The sequence below is a fragment of the Populus alba genome, chromosome 12, assembly GCF_005239225.2.
Source record: "Populus alba chromosome 12, ASM523922v2, whole genome shotgun sequence".
In the NCBI taxonomy this organism is placed as follows: Eukaryota; Viridiplantae; Streptophyta; class Magnoliopsida; order Malpighiales; family Salicaceae; genus Populus; species Populus alba.
The window spans coordinates 3,800,433-3,820,159 of record NC_133295.1 but is presented as its reverse complement, the minus strand read 5'-3'; the positions used below and the strand labels follow the sequence as shown (position 1 = coordinate 3,820,159).

At 32.0% G+C, this 19,727-nt stretch overlaps 3 protein-coding genes across 7 annotated transcripts; 1 reads left to right on the top strand and 2 right to left on the bottom strand.

The window, feature by feature from the left end:
* The first annotated feature begins 394 nt into the window (after window positions 1–394).
* On the top strand, window positions 395–3,882 carry LOC118044345 (protein REVEILLE 7). Its single transcript, XM_035052609.2, has 7 exons — window positions 395–634; window positions 820–875; window positions 1,399–1,530; window positions 1,650–1,761; window positions 1,849–1,910; window positions 2,068–2,493; window positions 2,603–3,882. Exons 2-7 carry the CDS (start codon window positions 858–860, stop codon window positions 3,317–3,319), a joined length of 1,467 nt encoding a protein of 488 aa, XP_034908500.1. The 5' UTR covers window positions 395–634; window positions 820–857; the 3' UTR covers window positions 3,320–3,882.
* A 964-nt stretch (window positions 3,883–4,846) lies between these two features.
* On the bottom strand, window positions 4,847–8,219 carry LOC118044346 (organelle RRM domain-containing protein 1, chloroplastic). Of its 3 annotated transcripts, none has more exons than XM_035052610.1 (4): window positions 7,903–8,219; window positions 6,759–6,827; window positions 6,527–6,633; window positions 4,847–5,217 (listed from the first exon to the last, which is right to left on the bottom strand). In XM_035052610.1, exons 1-4 carry the CDS (start codon window positions 8,186–8,188, stop codon window positions 5,134–5,136), a joined length of 546 nt encoding a protein of 181 aa, XP_034908501.1. In that variant the 5' UTR covers window positions 8,189–8,219; the 3' UTR covers window positions 4,847–5,133. The 3 variants fall into 3 exon arrangements, with proteins under 3 accessions (XP_034908501.1, XP_073259689.1, XP_073259688.1); XM_073403588.1 differs by having other exon boundaries at window positions 4,847–5,210; XM_073403587.1 differs by lacking the exon at window positions 6,759–6,827.
* A 7,490-nt stretch (window positions 8,220–15,709) lies between these two features.
* Window positions 15,710–18,501, bottom strand: LOC118044347 (NAC domain-containing protein 54). Of its 3 annotated transcripts, none has more exons than XM_073403739.1 (3): window positions 18,225–18,501; window positions 17,727–18,085; window positions 15,710–16,217 (listed from the first exon to the last, which is right to left on the bottom strand). In XM_073403739.1, exons 1-3 carry the CDS (start codon window positions 18,457–18,459, stop codon window positions 15,927–15,929), a joined length of 885 nt encoding a protein of 294 aa, XP_073259840.1. In that variant the 5' UTR covers window positions 18,460–18,501; the 3' UTR covers window positions 15,710–15,926. The 3 variants fall into 3 exon arrangements, with proteins under 3 accessions (XP_073259840.1, XP_034908503.2, XP_034908502.2); XM_035052612.2 differs by having other exon boundaries at window positions 17,808–18,085; window positions 18,225–18,459; XM_035052611.2 differs by having other exon boundaries at window positions 17,805–18,085; window positions 18,225–18,457.
* Window positions 18,502–19,727: the final 1,226 nt, after the last annotated feature.

The following is a 19,727-nucleotide window of genomic DNA, read 5'->3' as shown; positions in this document are numbered from 1 at the left end:
TACCCTCTTCCACAAAAAAATAATAAAAATATATCAATTAAATAGAAAAAATCTTAAGTTATTCATCACACAAACCACCAAGAAAAAATATTAGAAAATAAAAAGAAAAATAAATGGATAAGAAGTGGGGCTCTCCTACCTCCCAATAGATAAATAATAATAATAAAATATCTTCTGATTTCCCAATTACTTAACAGCCCCACATTCTTAAGACCTAATTGCAGCTAGACACACAAAAAGGCAAAAAAATCTAACAAGGACGCGTGTCGTTAAATTTGAGCCACAAGATCTCCAAGGCCCCTTCTCGAATTTTCCAAGCAAATTACTTTTTTTTTTTTTAATAATCTGACGTGTCACCACCACCTCTCCCCCTCTCCCCTCTCCTCTCCCCTTCCCTTCCCTTCCTTTTTATTTCTCTTTCCCTCCTTCCCCTGTTTTCACCATTTCCTTCCTCTCTCGCACTTTCAGGCTTTCTGCTACCCTGCTCTTCTGCTCATCAGATTCCTCGGAATCCGATTCCTTACCTTTTATGTTTTTATTTCCTGTTGTAGTCAAAGACCGAACAGAACAGAACTGAAACTGAAGTCAGTTTAAGTCAGCTGGGATTGGAATCGGATTTCTAGTTCCTGTTCTGGTAAGTTTGTTACTGATCTGGTGCTTTGTTTTACTGTTAAATTTCTTTTTATAGTACTGTAGCACCAAAAATATCTGACGGTAAATATTTGGAATTAAAAATCTAGTGCGTGGGTGGTTGTTTACAGTGTTTTTTGTTTTTTGATTAAGTTGATGATGATGTTAATTACTGTCATTAATGTTCAGGGGATTTTCACTGACCCAAAAAAAGAGAACCCATTTCAATGGCTGCTGCTTCTCAGGTATTTGCTCTCTCTCTCTCTCTCTCTCCCTCTCATGTTTTCTTGAGTTTAAGATGTAAGGTTTTTATGCTTAATTATGGAGGGTATTCTTTTTTTTTGATGGGTTAGTTTTATGAAATGTTTGCATTTATTAAATTTAAGACTTGAAATGGGTTTCTTTATGATGCTGTAAATGGCAAATGAATAATTAATGATACTCTCTCTCTCTCTCTCTCTCTCTCTGTTCTTTGACTGTTGATTGGTGGATGATTCCATTAGAAGCTTTGTGTCAAGATTTGTTTGGAATTGGATTTAAGAGATGGTAATTTAAGATTTTTTGAATATTAAAAAAAGGGAAAGAAAGGAATGTGGTTTCGAAGTTTTGGCAGAGCTGAAGTGGAGTTTCTGTGGAAATGTCCTCATTTGGTATCATCCATTGCATGTTCTCTCCCCTTGTTTCTGTTTCTTTCCGATAGGAATTTATGAATAATTTCTTGCTAGTGTAAGGAGAAATATTGGGCTAATTCTTTTGGTATGGATACAGGAGCAAATGGAAGGCACGAATCTGAACTCCTTTGGTAAAGCTTGTGATTTCAGTACCAATGGCTGCGAACAATCTGAAACTGATATCCGGCTGCAGGAGCTGTATTCATTCGGGAGTGATAATGTGCCCAAGGTTCCGTTATTTCCTATTGCGGAGCAATTATGCTTCATCTTCCTATGTGATTATGCGATGAATGCCTTTTGCGTTTTCCTTTGTTCACAGTCTCGGAATTTTCCTCTCCGTTTTAATAGGTGAGGAAGCCTTACACTATTACAAAACAAAGGGAAAAATGGACAGATGAAGAGCACCAGAGATTCCTGGAAGCTCTAAAGCTGTATGGTCGTGGCTGGCGTCGAATACAAGGTAAGTGTAAGATAAGGTCATATTATTGTGCTTCAAAGCTTTTCTGATATGTTGTGGTACGATGAAATTGCTCTTATGTTCATGCAGAGCATGTAGCCACCAAAACTGCTGTTCAAATCCGAAGCCATGCTCAAAAATATTTCTCAAAGGTCTGGTTCTTGTGATCCAGTAACCGGATTTTGAGATTTTCTGTGATTGTTAAAGTGTGTTGGAATGTTTGTGGATCCATTGAGTGCAATCAATCTCCAATGGGTTTATTTGATTGAATTGGCTTTCACATTAATGTTTTTCTCCTCTTGATTTCAGGTGGTCCGAGAGTCTGGTGGTAGCGATGAGAGCTCCCTCAAACCAATTGAGATTCCTCCTCCTCGTCCAAAGAGGAAACCTGCACATCCTTATCCTCGTAAACCAGTCAATGTCCTTGAAGGTACAGGAGCCTCCAGTCAACTGGAAAGATCTCCATCCCTTAATTCATCAGTGTCAGAGAAAGAAAACCAATCTTCCACCTCCGTTTTATCTGCTTTGGCTTCAGATACGTTTGGATCTGCACTTTCAGAGCCGTGTAATGCATGCTCTTCACCTACCTCATGTACCACTGACATGCACTCTATTAGTTTATCACCTAGTGCAAAAGAAACTGAACATGGAACATCAAATTCATCTGGAGAGGAAAAAGGAAATCTGTCATTGGTCCAAATGTCTTTGTCACTCCTGGAGAACTTTTTGTCCGAGGTAACATGATTTATCCTGTCAGATTCAATTTATTTCTCTTTTGTTTATTATAATTAAACTCCTATCCTTGCTAGGTCTGAGTTTATTTCCTTTATTATCTTACTTTAAGGTTAAGAAATTTGACCTGGGTTCCAAGAACACTGTATGTGATGAACATGATGCTGCCGAAAAAGCATCTTCCGCAAGTATAAAGCTTTTTGGAATGACAGTGAAGATAGTAGATTCACAGAAGGAATCTCCTCCAGATGCGGAAATTGTTTTGCCAGTGATATCCAATGAGAATCATGACAATGTTGATGCTGACAAAGAGAAGCCTGCTCCCACACTGCAGTGGAAACAGTCAGACACAGAGTTATCGCTTGGGATGGCAAATAGTAACCAGAATCTGTGGCCATCTCCAGCTTCAGTTTTTCAATGCACAGAACTGCAGGGAGACAATGCAAATTATTTTGCAACCAACTCTTCCATACCTTGGGGGGCCTATTGCCAAGGCGTGCCATTCTTGTACCTCACATCATATGACCATACCTCAGCACAGAATCCTATGCCTTGTGTGGAAGAAAGATTTGAGGAAAAAGAAATTCTTAATGAAAGATCTTGTACCAGTTCAAACGTGTTTTCAGTAGGTGATTTGGAGAATGGGGAGAGGAATTTGGATGTTGTTGATTCTCAATGTGGACAACATTTTGTTGAGGGAAGATCCAGCTTCCAGAAGAGCACAAGGGGGTTCGTGCCATATAAAAGATGTTTAGGAGAGAGAGATGTGAAATCAACAGTGATTGTATCAGAAGAGCGAGAGCGACAAAGAGCGCGAGTATGCTCATAGCATTCCCTTAATTAACAGGTTAAAGAGCTGACTTAGATTGGATGAGGGTGCTATGGCGTAATTAAGATGATCACTGACAGATTTTAGCAAACACACCTGGGATTCCATTTACTTCTCTTTCAGTTTATCCACGGAGCTCCCTTCAAGTCACCGTATGTGCTGGCATATATAAGAGATGCTTCTGGATGCAACTGATGCTCATTGATTGCAGCACATTTCTACAGTTTCATGTCGCAATTGTTTCAGAAGTGGAGCAATCGGGGGTGCTTCTGGAAGCTCTTCGAGGAGCTAATAAATCACACAGGTTTCATCATTCTTATCCATATTTCAGAACTTGAATTGTCACACCAGACGATAAAAGAAGAGGTGCATTTATGTCCATTGCTATTGATAGTGCTAGTGGCTCGTCATTCACTGTTGCAGTTGTTTCAGACTTTAATTTAATTCTGCACTTCATTGTAATCTTGTATGTGCCGGTGTGTAACTGCCCTTGCTTGCAATCTATGTAATCCAAAGTCGATTCATCAGTCCAAATCTATTGATAAAGCAAGTTTTTTACTCAACCTGACTCGAATAATTGAGAGGAAACATTTTTTGAGATTTTATGTAAATGCCTGTTTCCATTGACAAATTAATTGGATGGCTGATTGAAGTGAACGTGACTTGCAAGACGAGCATGGTTCAGTCCCTTGTACATTCATCAGTGGAGAGAAAGGTACTGCCAAGAGGAAGGTGCTACCATTTTCCAGTACTGCCAAAAGGAAGATACTGCCATATTGAAGTTGAGAAGTTTCAATCTCTGGTCTATGTGAAAGTTTAGTTTTTTTTTTTTTTTTTATTGTAACTCATGCGGGTACTTCTGCTCCTATGATTGCATCTGTAGCTGCTTCATTAACAGTGCTCATTTTCACAGCATACATCCTAAAGGAAGAGAGATCAAATCATTTTCATTTCAAGCAGTCCTTTAAGTGAAACAAAGTTCATATTACTTGTTATTCCACAAAGATGGGGCCAGGGTGCAGTGCCTTTCTTCTTCTTTATTTTTTTTATCTCCAAGCACCACATTGCGTTGCACCCCCTGCTAGACCACACATAAAACTCAGCCTTGAAAATGATAAAAAGGCTTATGCTGACTGCTTCAAAAACTACAAAAATGGCGGTACCAGTTGAAGTGGGGGGAGCTTCAGCTGCGTTATATGGTGTCAATGGACATGGGTTCTGGATGTGGTGTTGGAAACAGGGTATTCGATGCTGGTTTATGCCCTCAGAAACCCAAGTATTTTGCCAATTGAGTTGGGTTAGGTTGCAGAAGATATCCTGAACACCAGTGGCACCTTTAACGCTTTCAAATTTCAATGTTCTTCTAGATTTACTAACCAAGTAGTCCATGCATCAAGTAAAACGGCTGGCTGGCAACCTTGGTTTGAACGTATTTGGGTTGAAGAGAGCTCAAGTTCTATATTTTCTCTTCTTGCCTCTGAAGTGTCAGGTTTGAGCTATTCAATAAATAGTCTGCAGAAGCTTGGATGATAAATAACAACAACAATAATAAGAATTGAATTCAATTGCGAACGACAATTTTTTTTGAGATCCTAACAAAGGTAGATTCACAATTTTATAAATCCAATGAACATTTCAAGATAACAGATGTTTCTTTCTTCCTGTTATCCACAAATAATTTTTTTGATGAGTTGCTACAGCTCTATCTCAATTGTGTTATCCACAAATAAAAATTTTGATGAGCTGCTACAGCTCTATCTCAATTGTGTTTGATGATAACTCCCATAATAGCATGTCGTGACTAGCTCTCGCAACTATCTTTGGCCATAGTTGTGGCTTTGGCGAAGCTCTGATCTGGGTTTTGCAACTTCCACAAATATTACTCTGCCATCTAGAAACTGAAGGGAAGTGATTCAAAATCTTGCAGTGTTTCAAGCCATCTCACATTTGTTAAAGAAGAACAAATGAAAAATATGATAAAAATTAAAAGGAAATCCTAACATTTTGGAATGTAGGCCTATGGAGGGGTAAATTAGGTCCAGACAACAAGTTGAGACCCTACAACTTTCTGGCTCATCAATATAGATTCTGGGGTTAACTACAAAAATACCGCTCACCTATTAAGCTCATTCAAAATGCTACCCTTTATCAATTCTGGGAATCAATATCACTAAATATCATCAATGTTACCCTCTCATCTAGTCTCTGTTGAAAATAATTAACAAAATCATCAAATTTTTCACATGCCATGCATTTACTTCATTGAGTCATGATGGGAGGGGAAAAAACCTGACAAAATCCCAAAAATCACCCACTTCATCAATGTTTTTTTTCTTGTTCTTATGTCATGATTGTGAAGGGAATCATTTAGACCAACTGCATCATCGAGGTTTCGAAAAAGCTTGAAATCTTTATGTAAACTCACATAATTAACTCAGCCAATATATTAGAGATCATGTCGTTCATTTTCAAATCATTGTGAAAAGGCATGGATACTTTTATGTTAATATTCTGCAAGCACCACTAGTTTAACTGGCAACACCGTCTTCAGCATTTTTGGTTTTCTAAAGCTATCTTCCTATTGAAATGAAAAACCAAATGGCAAAACACTTTGCCTGTTAAATGTGAATTTATCATAAATATTTCTAAACTAATAATAACAAGCACTAGCTAACTAGCCAAGGATGGCATAAGAATAACTTGCACAAAGACAGCAGTCTTAGCAAACAAAAACAGTATCAAGATCATGAAATTTACCAAGGAAAGGCATTTCCACAAACAGGAGAGTTGTATGTGAAAACATGCATGTCTAGCGCAAAGCATTCATCAAGTTACAAGTAGTTTGGGAAAATGGTAGCTAATTGGAATCTGTGTCTACTCCAATCACTTTTGGCAATGTATCAACAACGAATGTCATGGTTACACTCATGTGTGCATGCGTATGTTTTGTCTTTATCAACACTCACCAACTCTTCTCTAGCTTATTCAATTCTTTGTACGTGTTCTGGTTACAGTCACCATAGTAAACTATTTCCACAACTTCTTTGTGGATCAGGACACCATAAATCTCAATTTGAAACCATTATACTCAAGGAAGTAATGTCGCTTAGTATTTGACACAAATGATTATCTGCTACGCAGAAAGAATAAAATAATGATTCAGATTGGATGACACAATTTCCTAAGAAAATGACACATAGAACATACCTTGCCATGCATTCCCTCAATAGCTTTTTGAGCTTCATCCTCAGTCTCGTAACGAAGGAAGGCAAAGCCTCTCGGTCTTTTAGCTACTTTATCCATTACCAAATTGACTGTTAAGACAGAGAGAACGAGAATACTTTTAGAAGCCTATAATATATGATGAACATACTGGAAACACTAGAGATGCCTAACCAGCTCTACGAACTAAAAGCAACATAATGTTGACTGGTCTCACCATCTACAAGTTGGCCAAAATTCTGGAAAGCATTTCGCAAACTCTCTTCAGTAGTACGAAAGGATAACCCTGTATTAAATGCACAAAATTACAGCATTGAGGTAGGCAATGGAGTTGAAAACAAAAGGTCTGGATTCTTAGGTGAGCTGCATGCAATACTATTCAGTAAGACATGTTTCTTATAACGATGCTAAAAGTGAAAGAATTTCTTTTTATGATTTCCTTGTGATGTTGCTGAAAGATGAACAATTTCTTTTTAAACACTACAACCAATAAATACTCACAAGATAGTTTTAATTCAAAGTGTGTTTAATTCTTCTAGGTATCTCTTAGGTATATGCATGTAACTATTAAAGTTTATCTTTTAAGTCTCTTGAATTATCCTAGACTAGTATAAATAAGTGCTCAAAGTATTGTATGTCTAAGTCCAAGTCTATAGGGACTTCCTCTTTTAGGAGAGTAAAGTAATATGAATGAGATTTGTTTTTCACCATGTTTCCCATGTTCCCATTTTTTCTTTTCTCCTTGAAATATTTCTAACAAGTTATAACTCCCAAGCAAAACCCCAAAGGGTATATCCTCCTTTCTCATCAAAATGAAGCCGTTTCAGACCCATTGACGATCCCAAAATGATCTCTCAAATTGCAGATAATGAACAAAACAAGAATATAACTATATGAGGACTTTTGAAATTGTCTTCAATCTTGGTTTTCATTTCCAATACTTTTGATCATTTTGAACCGGGACGCATGTGATCATTGAGTACCAAAACAAACTTAGGGCCTAGTCAATTTTCATAGGTTATTTCATCAAGCGTTCAAGCACATACAAGACAAGGTTCGTCATGGATGCATGATATTAGGTTCCTCAACAGAACCAAACCAAAGTGAAATAAGTTTGAAAAAAAAAAAAGAAATGAAAAGATTTTAAGAAAAATGTGAAGGACAATCAAACATTCTCCATGGTACAATTCACATGGTAGGCATTAAGAAAATAAAGCTCCAATTCACCAAGATAAGAGCAACCCATATATGCTATCTCAGCAAGGATAGTATTTGCAATCATTATATGTGAAAGGAACAAACAAGAAAGAAACTACTATTTAGCATTAAAAGGGAAATAAAACATGAGAAAGAAAACTAACCACTAACATAAAGCTTGGTTTTTCTGAAGTTGAAACCAAAAGAGGAAGGAGAAGAAGCTGAAGAAGGGAGACAAGCCAAGACTGAGCAACAGCTGCGACTGTTCTCAAGTCTTTGTCTTTCAATATAGTTTAAGGTGAAGTAAGGGAAACGGCTTCTTCTAACCTTAGTTTTAGCACTATCCCATGAAAGAGATGGATTCATTGTCATGGTTTTCTCTTTAAAGGATGAAACTGGACTTGGATTTGGTGCGATTTTGAAGCTGAAGATTGTGCTTGCTGTTGCCATTTTCTTCTCCCAGCAATAACGTGAGAGTTCTTTCTTTTAAGTCCAATCTTGTTAGATACTTAGATTTTGTTGGATGGGAATTTTCTAATCGAGACCTTACATTTTGGTTTTGCTCAATAAAGTGAAGGATGTTTTGTTAATTGTTCAATCGAATCCTTATATTATATATTGCTGCAATTAAATGTCAAAGATAAATGGGTTTTCGGTTTGGTATATAAAGTGTGTTTGTTTTTATTCGTCAAAAGGTATTTTTTAAAATTTAATTTTTTTTTATATATTTATAGAATTTTTTTGATATGTTGATATAAAAAAAAATTTAAATATTATTTAAATATTTTTTTAAAAAAATAACAACTACCACAACTTCAAATATTATTAATAAAAATTATATAAAAAATTATCTCGTTTTATTTTGATTTGACTGAATTAAATTAAAATATTTAATTTAATTAAGTTTAAAAAAAAATCCAGCTTTTAAATAAAATAAATTGGAGATTTTTTTTAAGAATTTGCTTGGAATTAAATATTTATATACATTATGATTGAAAATATTTAATTTAAATTTAAATAAACCAAGCAATTTTTTTAAGAATTTTCTTTGAATTAGATATATTTATATACATTTGGATTGAAAATATTTAATGTTATTTTATTTTATTTTTATGTAAAAATAGAGAAAAGAGCCTTTGATTTTTTATTTTTTTAGGAATTGTATCAAATTTATTTCCAAGAAAATCCATACCAAATGACTATTTAATAGCAACTCGATTCGATGAATATGAACAGAAATTAAAGTGGAACAAAATCAAATTAAAAACAATTAGTGGTGAAATTATTCAGTTTTGAAGATTTTCAAGAAATTAATTCTTCACTTGGCTCTTTCTCACCCTTCCTCTCCTATAACCCCGGTATTTCCCTACACTGCATCTTTTAAGGTTTTCAAGAAATTTAAAGACCAATTCATAATTATTATAATTATAATTATCAGTGTAATTAAGTTCTTTTAAAAAAAAAAAATTTAATTTGATATTAACACAAAAAATTATTTAAAAAAAAACACAAAAACTAATTAATTCAAAATTAAAAAAATTCAAAACACAATGTTAAACAACACGTGTATATTAAAATTTAACTTATAGTATGTCAATTCTTTTTTATATTTCTATTTTTATCTTTGAATTCATCATTTGGGAACGCGGTTTTTTCTCAAAAATTTAAATTTTATTTTTTTGTTAAAAATTATTTTTTTATGTGTTTTATATTATTTTGATGCGTTGATCTCAAAAATAATTTTTTTAAAAATAATAAAAAAATTATTTTGATGTATTTCAGTACGAAAAGTACTTTAAAAAGTAACCACAATCACATTTCCAACAGACAATATGACTTGTAAGGAAAACATATATCACTATCACTTTATACCTTAATAATATCTGTTTTAGATTTATTTTTTTTTCAAAAAATGGATATGTTGTATCAAATTCTTGTCTCTTTTTTACAAGATACTTTTCATATAAAAATGATTATATATTTGTTCCATGTGAAAGAATTTGATATCTTAATTTGAAAACGATATCGTACTTTCATTCATGAGAATGATGTTGTTATTTTCTTAAAAAATAATAATTAATAAATTATTGAATAACAAGTTACTTTATTAAATTGTGATTTAAAACATTATTAATACAATACGAAAATATATATAATCTTATAATTATTATAGTTATATAAAGATATTCGCAACTTATTCACGTTCTCTCCATCAATTCAGTCATGTTTCCCTTCTTGATTTCGTGGGGCCTTCTGGTTTTGTCCAACAACTCTCTTCCAAGGTTCCCAGATCTTAAGAACCTCTCTTTCTTGATAATTTTAGTGTTTCTCTCTTCTTCTATTTTCAATGTGCTTCACGGATTAATTTTTATGTACAGAGTCTACTAATCAAATGTAATGTTGGGATGTTCTGCGTTGATTAATTTATTTGTTTGGTCTACGCAGACTGAGTTTATGCTACAATTTTTGTTTGATGGAACAAGTTTGGATGTTGATTGGTCGTTTGTTTTGTTAGTTTAATATTTTGTATAGTTAATCAATTGGTTATACATGATATTATTATATTTATATAAAAACATATTTATTATTAATAAAAACTTAATTTATCTTTAATATCCATATACTATATAAAGAATGTTATGCTTTGATTCTATTATATGTTATCTTAATTGCGGTAATGAAAAGGCAGGCATTGAGTATAATATGAACTATATGAAGGTATTTGATTGATTAAAAGATGATTCATCACCCTATGTGAATTAAAAAAAATGTTCAATTTATTCTCAAATAGTATTGAGTGAAAAATCATTGGTAAAGGTGGAATGAGATTCGAAAATGATTTTAAATTTTATTCACATTATTAATGAATATTATGTAGAGAACAAATATGATTTATTATAGTAAACATTCTCTATACTTTAATGTTAAATCAAAACATTATTGATGAAAGAATATTAATTACACTGAGAAATCTAAAAGGTTAGTTAAATCACTAATGATTTTTCTAATATTTGGAAAATTATGATACATTGCTAGACGGTGCACTTGATCTTCAAATATAAATTAATCAATTGTTTAATTAATAATAAATTAAATTTTTTAATTTATTTAATTTAATTATAATTTATATTTGGGTCAACATATTAAGAATCTAATAAGTCACATATTAAGAATCATTAGTCATAAATTAAACTTGGATGGTTTAATTAAGTATATCTTGATTAAAATATAGTTTTGAAATTAAGGACTAGAATATAATTAATACATGAATTATATTCATGGACCTATAAAAATCAAGTAAGAACTTGATTGAGTTAATTTCTAAAATTATCATGAATTAATATATGGATATTATTAAGGGGACAAATTGATATTTTTTCAATTTATAGGGTTTTTTAGATTTTTCAATAAATAGTAAGTCATGCATTTTATTTCTTATGTTGTTTTGTCTACCCTAACCAAACAGAATATAGAGACATTCATTTTGTCCTGTACATTAATATCAAATTATAAAAACACAAAATTAAAACTAGCACTCTAGGCATACCAATTCCTCTCTTTCAAATAAAAATTTAAGAGATTTCTCATGAGTGATTCATATGAATTATCGTTGGAGGCCGGAAAATTAGACGACTTGGAATTTGCGATAACCTATTTTTTAAAGAATTATTGAAAGCGAAAAAGATAAGATTTTTAAGTAATAAATCCTTAAATAACTTTAAATTTATCAAACAGAACCTTAAGAACTCCTGAATAATTTTGTTTTATAGTTTCTATTGTATGTATAATATTTAGGAAATCTGGGTTTGTGTACTTCTGGGTTCTTTTACTGGATCATCACAAAACATCAATAAAAATGTTTAGTGGTGGAAGTTTTCAGGGAGAGAATGTTAGTAAAGTTATAGATATGGAAAGGAGTGGGGCTATTATTGCTTTTTATTGTTTGAAGAGAAAGCTTATAGTTAGCATTTGGTTACCATCTTAGAGTAACATAGATAAAAACAATAAAAACAAAGAAGATAAGATAGAAAAAAAATAAGAAAAAAAATTGTGTCTGATAGTAATATACAAGATAAAATGATTGTCTCTATATCTTATTTGGGTAGGGTAAATAAAACAAAATAAAAAATATATAAAAAATTTATTTTATCCTTAATATGTATTATTGTCAAACTTACATATATTTTTTTAAAATATATAAAATGACCACTTTTATTTTATGTAGACTTGGGTCAACCCGGGTTGACTCTTCTAACACGTGACTTGGTCCTTATCCGGGGTCAATCCCTAAGTTGGATTTTTAAAACTATGATGATAATTATTTTTGTCTTTACATTGATCCAGGTTAACGGCAACCCCGCTTGTGATCCAGGCCTTGCCTCAGGTTGCTCAGTATTAAGTTTTAAAATTATAATAATAATTATTTTTATTTTTTTGTCAACTCAGACTAACCTATCGGTAACCCGGGTTTAAATTAGTGACTCGAGTTTTGTTCCGGATCGAACCCGAGTTGGGCTGTAAAGGAGATGTAGCCACGGAAGAAATCAAGAAAGTTTTATAATGGAGCTTTTGTCCGAGTGAACATCAGTTCATATTAATTTCCTAATTCTTACTGCACACTTGTGTTTGTTGAAACTTTTGTTTAGATGGATCTTGAAAATGGAAAGAATGTGAAAAAGGAATTTCTTATTTCATTCTTCAGATTGCAGGCTGTTAATACCAATTCAATTTCAGAGTTAAAGGAGTGATTTGGGGCTCCATTAGGTAGAGCTATTTGAGATTTTAGTAGCGTTGTTATGATTTAAAAAAAATATATTTTTTAAAATATATTAAAATAATATTTTTATTTTTAAAAAAATTATTTTTGATATAAAATCATCAAAAAAATATAAAAATATTTTAAAAAATTTAACAAAAATAAATTTAAAACTTTTTGGGCTGTGGAAGCAGTCCAGCATTATCAAGCAAGTCGGTTTTCTAGTGATTCTGCTCTTTTCTTTTTTGCCTCCTGCTAACAAGGTATTATTTACTCCTGTTTCTTCAAAGTGCTGATATGTGTTCTCTTTACAGGAATTCGGTGACTGACCGAAACTCCTATCATTGCACGCGCTGCAGTTCATTTAGAGTGTATTTGATATTGCGATAGCTGTTGTGGTTATAATTTAAAAAAAAAATTATTTTTTAAAAAAATACTTTTAGTTGACGTTGGTTTGAAAAAAATAGGTGTTTGGTTAAAACTGTGATTCAAAATTGAGGTTGAAGAAAAAGTAGTTTAATGTGTTTGGTTAATAATGTTTTTGAAATTGAGGTTATAAAATAATTTTTTTAAAAATATATTAATATTGATGGTTTTAAATTTAAATATTGTAAAATTAATTACTCCTATTACATCATGAAAAAAATAATACTTTATATAAAATATTTTTTATTATTCCATTAAACTATTTATAATTCCATTACGTACAAAATTCATCCAATAAGAACTACAGTTTTTATAATTTTTTGAGCGTGTAATAAAATTAGATAAAATATTATCAAATATAAAATTGATATTACTGTGCGAGTGAATTTAATCTACTCTATATACTAGTTTTTCGAGAAAAAAATATTGTTCACATCGCGAATGAATTTAATTCTTTAAATTAGTTTTTTTTTTAAAAAAAAATTAATACAATTAACACACTTAAAAAAAAAAAAAAATAAACTGCGGACAGTGCAAGTGAATTGCACTGTTCACGTGAACAGTGCAATGAATTGCACCGTTTGTTATTTTTTATCTGCTATAGTGCATGCAAAGCAGGTTTTCGTAACTTTTTCTTTTCAGCGTTTTAAACGCAAAAATCATGTGGACCCCATGCACAGTAAACCGATTTTTTTAATTACCAAACGGCTGCGCACTGCGTTTTAAATAAAACGCAGCCGTAGCCGCGTAAACAAACGCTCTCTTAAATTTGAAGAGCGGCTAACATGTGTTGTATTCTTTATTAATTATTAAAATATTTAAATGATTCCATCCCAACTAATTAATTAAGAAAAACTAGCAATAAAATAACATAAATATTCTAAGGAATAACGAAAAGGCCCTCCATTTGTCCACTAGTTTTTTTATTTTAAGGAAAAAAAATGTTATTTTACTGTGCATTTTCAATTTAAAATACAAAACTAATCTAAGTAGAAGGTTAAAAAAAAATTTCTTTTAAAGGTAGTTATGTAAATTCTCTATACAATCCAAACACAAAATACTCTTCTTGTTCCCAATTAATTCTGAAGCACCAAAATTATCCTGACACAAAGATTATTTTACCCTTAAAAACATGGTAAAAAGTTTTTTTTAAGGCCAAGAAGGAAAAAACACTATTTTCTTTCCCAATAAATTGTGTCTAAGTGAACAATATTTTCTCTTTCTCTTTTAATTTTTTTTTCTTTAATTAATATTAGAATTGTATAAAAGGAGACATGTTACTTTAGTTGTTAATCTTGAGGTCTAAAACACACTTCTCTTTTAGGGAGTAAAAAACAAAGAATTGCTTATGTTGTGTCAAGTTTTTAGTTTTTGAAAAACAATATTGGAGGTTAATATTTGTTTAGTATTAAGGTTTATTTGGGAGTATGGTTGTGGTTTATTTTTTAAAATATTTTTACTTAGAAATGTATTAAAAAAATAAATTTTATTATTTTTAAAAAATTATTTTTAAAATCAGCACATCAAAATGATCTAAAAATACCAAAAAAAAATATTAATTTGAAGTAAAAAAAAATAAAAAATTTTTTTTTTTAAAAAAAAAAACGCTTTTGAAACATAAAAACACATCATAATGCTATAATTTTTATTAATTAAAATGCATTGAAGTAATAATAAATTGAGTCTTCAATGAGGAAGAGGTAGGAAACCAATAAACTCAATAAAAGAGGTCTACTCTTGATTAATTATTTGTCTTCTATTTTCGATCATAGTTATTGAATCGTATTTAGTATTTAATGTATAGTTGAGTGAGTTAATCTGATCTAAATTAATAAAAAAATTAAAAAATATATATTTTAAAAAAATCAAATTAAATTTTAATTGGATTAATAAACCTTTATCTCTTCTCTCGAATGATCTGAACATGATGTGTCGTAAGAGGCCATCTCAATGCTTCAGCAGCTCGACCACTCCACTTCCCTTCTTGTTTTAGCCTCTTTTGTCACTTCCCAATTTTAAATTTCCAATTCATCCAAGATTTGTAGTGGTTGGACCATTTATTGGAATTTGTCCACATGAGTCTTATTAATTAATTAATTTATTTTTAAGTAATATTCATTCTCTAATTTCGCAGTAGTGAATTTCTTATGACTTAATTTTCAAACATAAAAACAATATCCTAAAAAATATTCCAAGATTAACCGTCCATTAACACCATCGGTGATGAGGATATTAATGGCATTGATTGAGCAATGGTCAATGGTAGGTTCGAATAAGAAATCTCAAAGATAAAAGACCCCATTGAAGACAAAATCGATAGCATAAGGATCCTGCGACCATTAATCAATTTATAATTAATTGAAATTAATTATTTTAATAAAAAAAATCACAATCAATTGGACGTTCGTAGGATTATAAAGAGATGACAGATAATTATCCACTGGGTAATTCCCATTTTACTCTGTCCTATAAGCCCTCGTAAACCAATAAAAAAAAAGTATTTGGTAAGTAAACTTGAAGTTTAATTGGAATTGTGGTATATGTGATGATTTAAAATATTTTTTTATTTAAAAATATATTAAAATAATTTGTTTTTGTTTTAAACAAAAAAAATTTAAAATTTAAGAAAACATCGGAAAATACCTTATAATTATGTCTAATGATTTTTTTACCAATATGCCTCCTCAAATAATAATAATAATAATAAGATTAATATTAATGCCCTTTAATGCCACAAGTAGCACCAAATCACCTTCAAATAGAGGTCAACAACCACAGAAAAAAGAAAAGAAAAAAATAATCTGAAGCCATTTGATAAATTGGCTCTGGCTAGATAGGGAGGCCATGCACCATATCCAAAACCAGAACAAAATAACTAAGCCAATTAGGCATAACACTCTAATGTTTTTACCACCATTTTTGTACTCGATGCCTTATTGTAAGAAAAATATATCCAACTCTGTTCATATTATTCATCACCACCAATCACTTGATAATTATCCTTGCTTAGTCAGTGAATGTCACCTGAGAAATCTCTTCACCGCCAGCCATGGCGTTGTTCGAAGAACAGTACCATGGGTCATCTGTGATGAACTGCATCCATGAATCATCTTTGTCTTCCTCTTCAATACAAGATGATGATGCAACTGGGACATCTGGTGACATTGTTTCATACTCGTTTAGCACACCTTGCGGTGAGCTCTCCGTTAATGACAGGCTTGTTGTGCATTGTCCTTGCTCTTCAATCTCAGAACATATTCCATTTTTCTTGAACACTCGACACAATGCATACGAATCCTGAAATGAAACAAGAAAGTAGCCTTGTGTACAGACGATAAGCCAGGGGAAGAAATGGCAGCAACTAAATTTCAAATAAACCATTTACACCAAAAGTGATATGTTCACACGAAAGTTCTCTCTTATGATCTCTTCAGGGCCGATTCAAACTCTTATGAGGTGAAATGGAGAGCAGATACGTATGTATAATAGCCAGCAATGTTATATTTAATCGTATAGACACATATGATGTGTATAATTGAATATTATCCATTGTCTACACGTATAAACTTTCAAATTAAGAGGAAATTAAAGGAAAGAGGACGTTGCTGGATCGGATTGACAAGTGCTTACCCTAAACTAGTAGGGGATGGATGCTTTGATGTCAATTGGCTGGTTTTTCTGTAATTGGAATAAAGTAAAAGGTGACCGACACATTCTTACAAGGTGAAAGTGATGTGGGACTGCTTTTTTGGGTTAGTAGAGTCTTATTTTATCATTTTAGTAGTCATGGAATCTAGACTTGTAGATCAGGGAAGGAAAAAAGATAAAGAGGTGAACAACGACGTATAGATATGCAAGAAGGGATTGAGTCTTATGGAGGATAGAACTTTTGTCTCATTAGAGAAAAACAAAGTGGAACCCAAGCTTTGGCACTTAGGGATCTAACTCCATTTGAAGCAACGAATATGTCAGAGATTGTTTGCCGTAAAATATTCAGAATACAACAGGTGAGAGATTAGCACTTATAAACCCTAATTATTCTAACTTTTCATGCAAAATCATGCACTTTGTGTCACGTTCTTACACCTTGAAACTAATTTCTTTTGTAATTCAAAGACTAGTAATTTAAGCACAAGAACATGCAATTATGATCATCAAAGGGAAAAGAAGAAGAAGAAGAGCAATTACGATGCTTTTATTTGCTTTCTGTACTTTGGTGTAAAAGAGGTGGGGGTGAAAAAAACCAAACGAAAGCAAAGGAAATGCTGCTTTTCCCGTTAGCCATGGCATTGAAATTTAGCAAGCTTTCCAAGTCAACTGATGAATAAAAAAAAATGTAAATATATATGCAATGAATATGACATAAGAATTACTGATCTTGAGAAAAAGAAAAAGAACATTGAGGACCAGAGAAAAAATACAGTAGCATATTGATTAAAACAAAGTGCAGTCTAGTGTTTAACAGTCTCTCTTGCAAAAGAGGAAGGTGAAACTGGTGTCATCATAGCATCAATAGTTCTCCTACATTTTTCTCTTCTTCTTTTTTTTTTCCTGAGAAAAGAAAAGATAAATCGAAAGCGAGGACCAGAAAGCGATTGTGGGTAGATAGAGAACTGTTTAGTCTAGTAATTGCATGCGTTCGCTCCAGTAAAAGAGGAAGGAAGAGGAGAGAAATTAAATCGATAATCTTTCAATTCTGTCCTAGATTGCAACTAATAAACTCATCAAGTGTTTGGCATCGCGTACAACTAAACTTTTCAAATTTTTTGGATTCTTTTCATATATATGAAGCAATGACAAATTTACCATTAAAAATGGAAATGTTGCATATTTGTATGTCGTCAGTATGATCAAGAAGGACACAATTTTGCACAATGCACGAACTACCTGGATTCCGGAGGTGTCTTCACACTCCTTGTCGTCGAGCCGATACTCATGCATTACCCAATCGGTCCGAATCCCCTGAGGAGCTCGCCCCCGGTAGTAAACTAATGTCTTCTTCATTCCGATGGCTCTATTCTGGCAGTTCACCCTCCTGTCTTTCCCGGTGGACTTCCAGTATCCAGCTCTAGTTGCTCTGTTAGTCCTGAACCCGTTGGGATATTTCCTGTCCCGGGGCCCGAAGAAATACCACTCCGGGTCTCTACTTGGCAAGAAAGATTTCTCTACGAGACAAACAACAGCAGGAAGTTGTGTGATGATCAGAGCAGCAGTCCCATGGCTCTTTTCCGGCAACGTTGCTGAAACGTAATGTGAACATATACAGGAAAAAGTAGAGTGTTAGATATATATATATATATATACCTGCTAAATCCCAAGGCTCGCATTTGTAGAGATCAATCTCAGGGATGATGTCTAAATCGATTTCTTGGCCATTAATTTTACGCTTAAGATAGTAATTGACAAGCTCTTCGTCGGTCGGATGGAATCGAAAGCCAGGAGGCAATCCGACCGGTGCCATTTCTTTCCCGTCCCGATGACCTCCTCCTTTCTTCGCAAACACCTTTTGCATTATTATGATCGCCACTGCCCTCATCATATATATATATATAAAAGGATGCAAACCTCCTTGTCATTGGTTTATTTTTCACTTTCCCTTTACAGATTCTTGGACAAACGTTTCTTGCAAGCCTGGCGTTTCATTCTTGCGCCAAATATATATTGGATGCTTACGTTTCAAGCTCTGAACGCAAACCAAAAAGAAAGGAACAGTGCTGTACGTGCTTCCTTGCTCATGGATTCTTCTTCAATTAATCAGTAAGCAAGCTCATTTCATGAGCGTTTGTAGACAAATGTTCTATAAGAACATATGGAGCCATTTATACTCTCTCTCTCTCTCTCTCTCTCTCTCTCTCTCTCTCTCTAATTTGAGTGAATGTACTAATTTTTTTTATATATAAAAAGTTAATGTTACTTACTAATTAATGAATTAGTTACTTGATTTTATATTTATGTTGTTCATTAATTAGTTAGGGTCTTAAAGTATCTATCATTACCTAAAATTAAAATGTAACAAATGAGTAATAAAAACATAAACTCGTTTAATTAATTAGTTTTATTGGTTTCCTTTAAGAGTTTTATTATTTTTATTTTTCTGATAGGAAATTAAAAATGTTGAAAACAAATGTTGGTTATTTAAGATATATGAGCCCTAACTAACATTTCAACTAATTTATAAAAATAAATTTAGCTAGGGAAGTACTTGATTGAACAAAATTTATGAGTACAAGTACTTATATAGAAAGAAAAAAAAAATGTGCATGACATAAAAATATGAGTACAAATTTTATGAGTACAAGTATTTCATATGGCATTAATTATTTTTATTTTAAAAAAATACATAAAATAATATCAATTGGGCCTTCCTAATTAAAAGTTGACTATCAAGTCAACATTTCTACAACAAAACTAATGGTAAAACTTTATAAGTACAAGCATTCAAATAAAAAAAAATTAATTTTGTCACTTAAATAGAAAAAAATCATAAAATACCAAATCATAAATACTTCACATGTCTCGGATCACCTGCTCATAATAAGTCAACTTATTGATGGTGACTTAGTGGGTTAACTATGATAATACATTTGTATCATATTTATTAGTAAATTATAGTATATATTAAAAGAACTGGATTTTTTCTCCATGTGTTTTGCTGTAAAGCACTTTATATTATTTATTTATTTTAATTTTTTTTATTGTAATTGAATCTTTTTAAAACCTAATTTAATAGAATTAGGCTTGAAAATTATGAAAAATACCAAATTAAAATATTGAAGACGAAATTGTAAAAAATAGAAAAAATACATG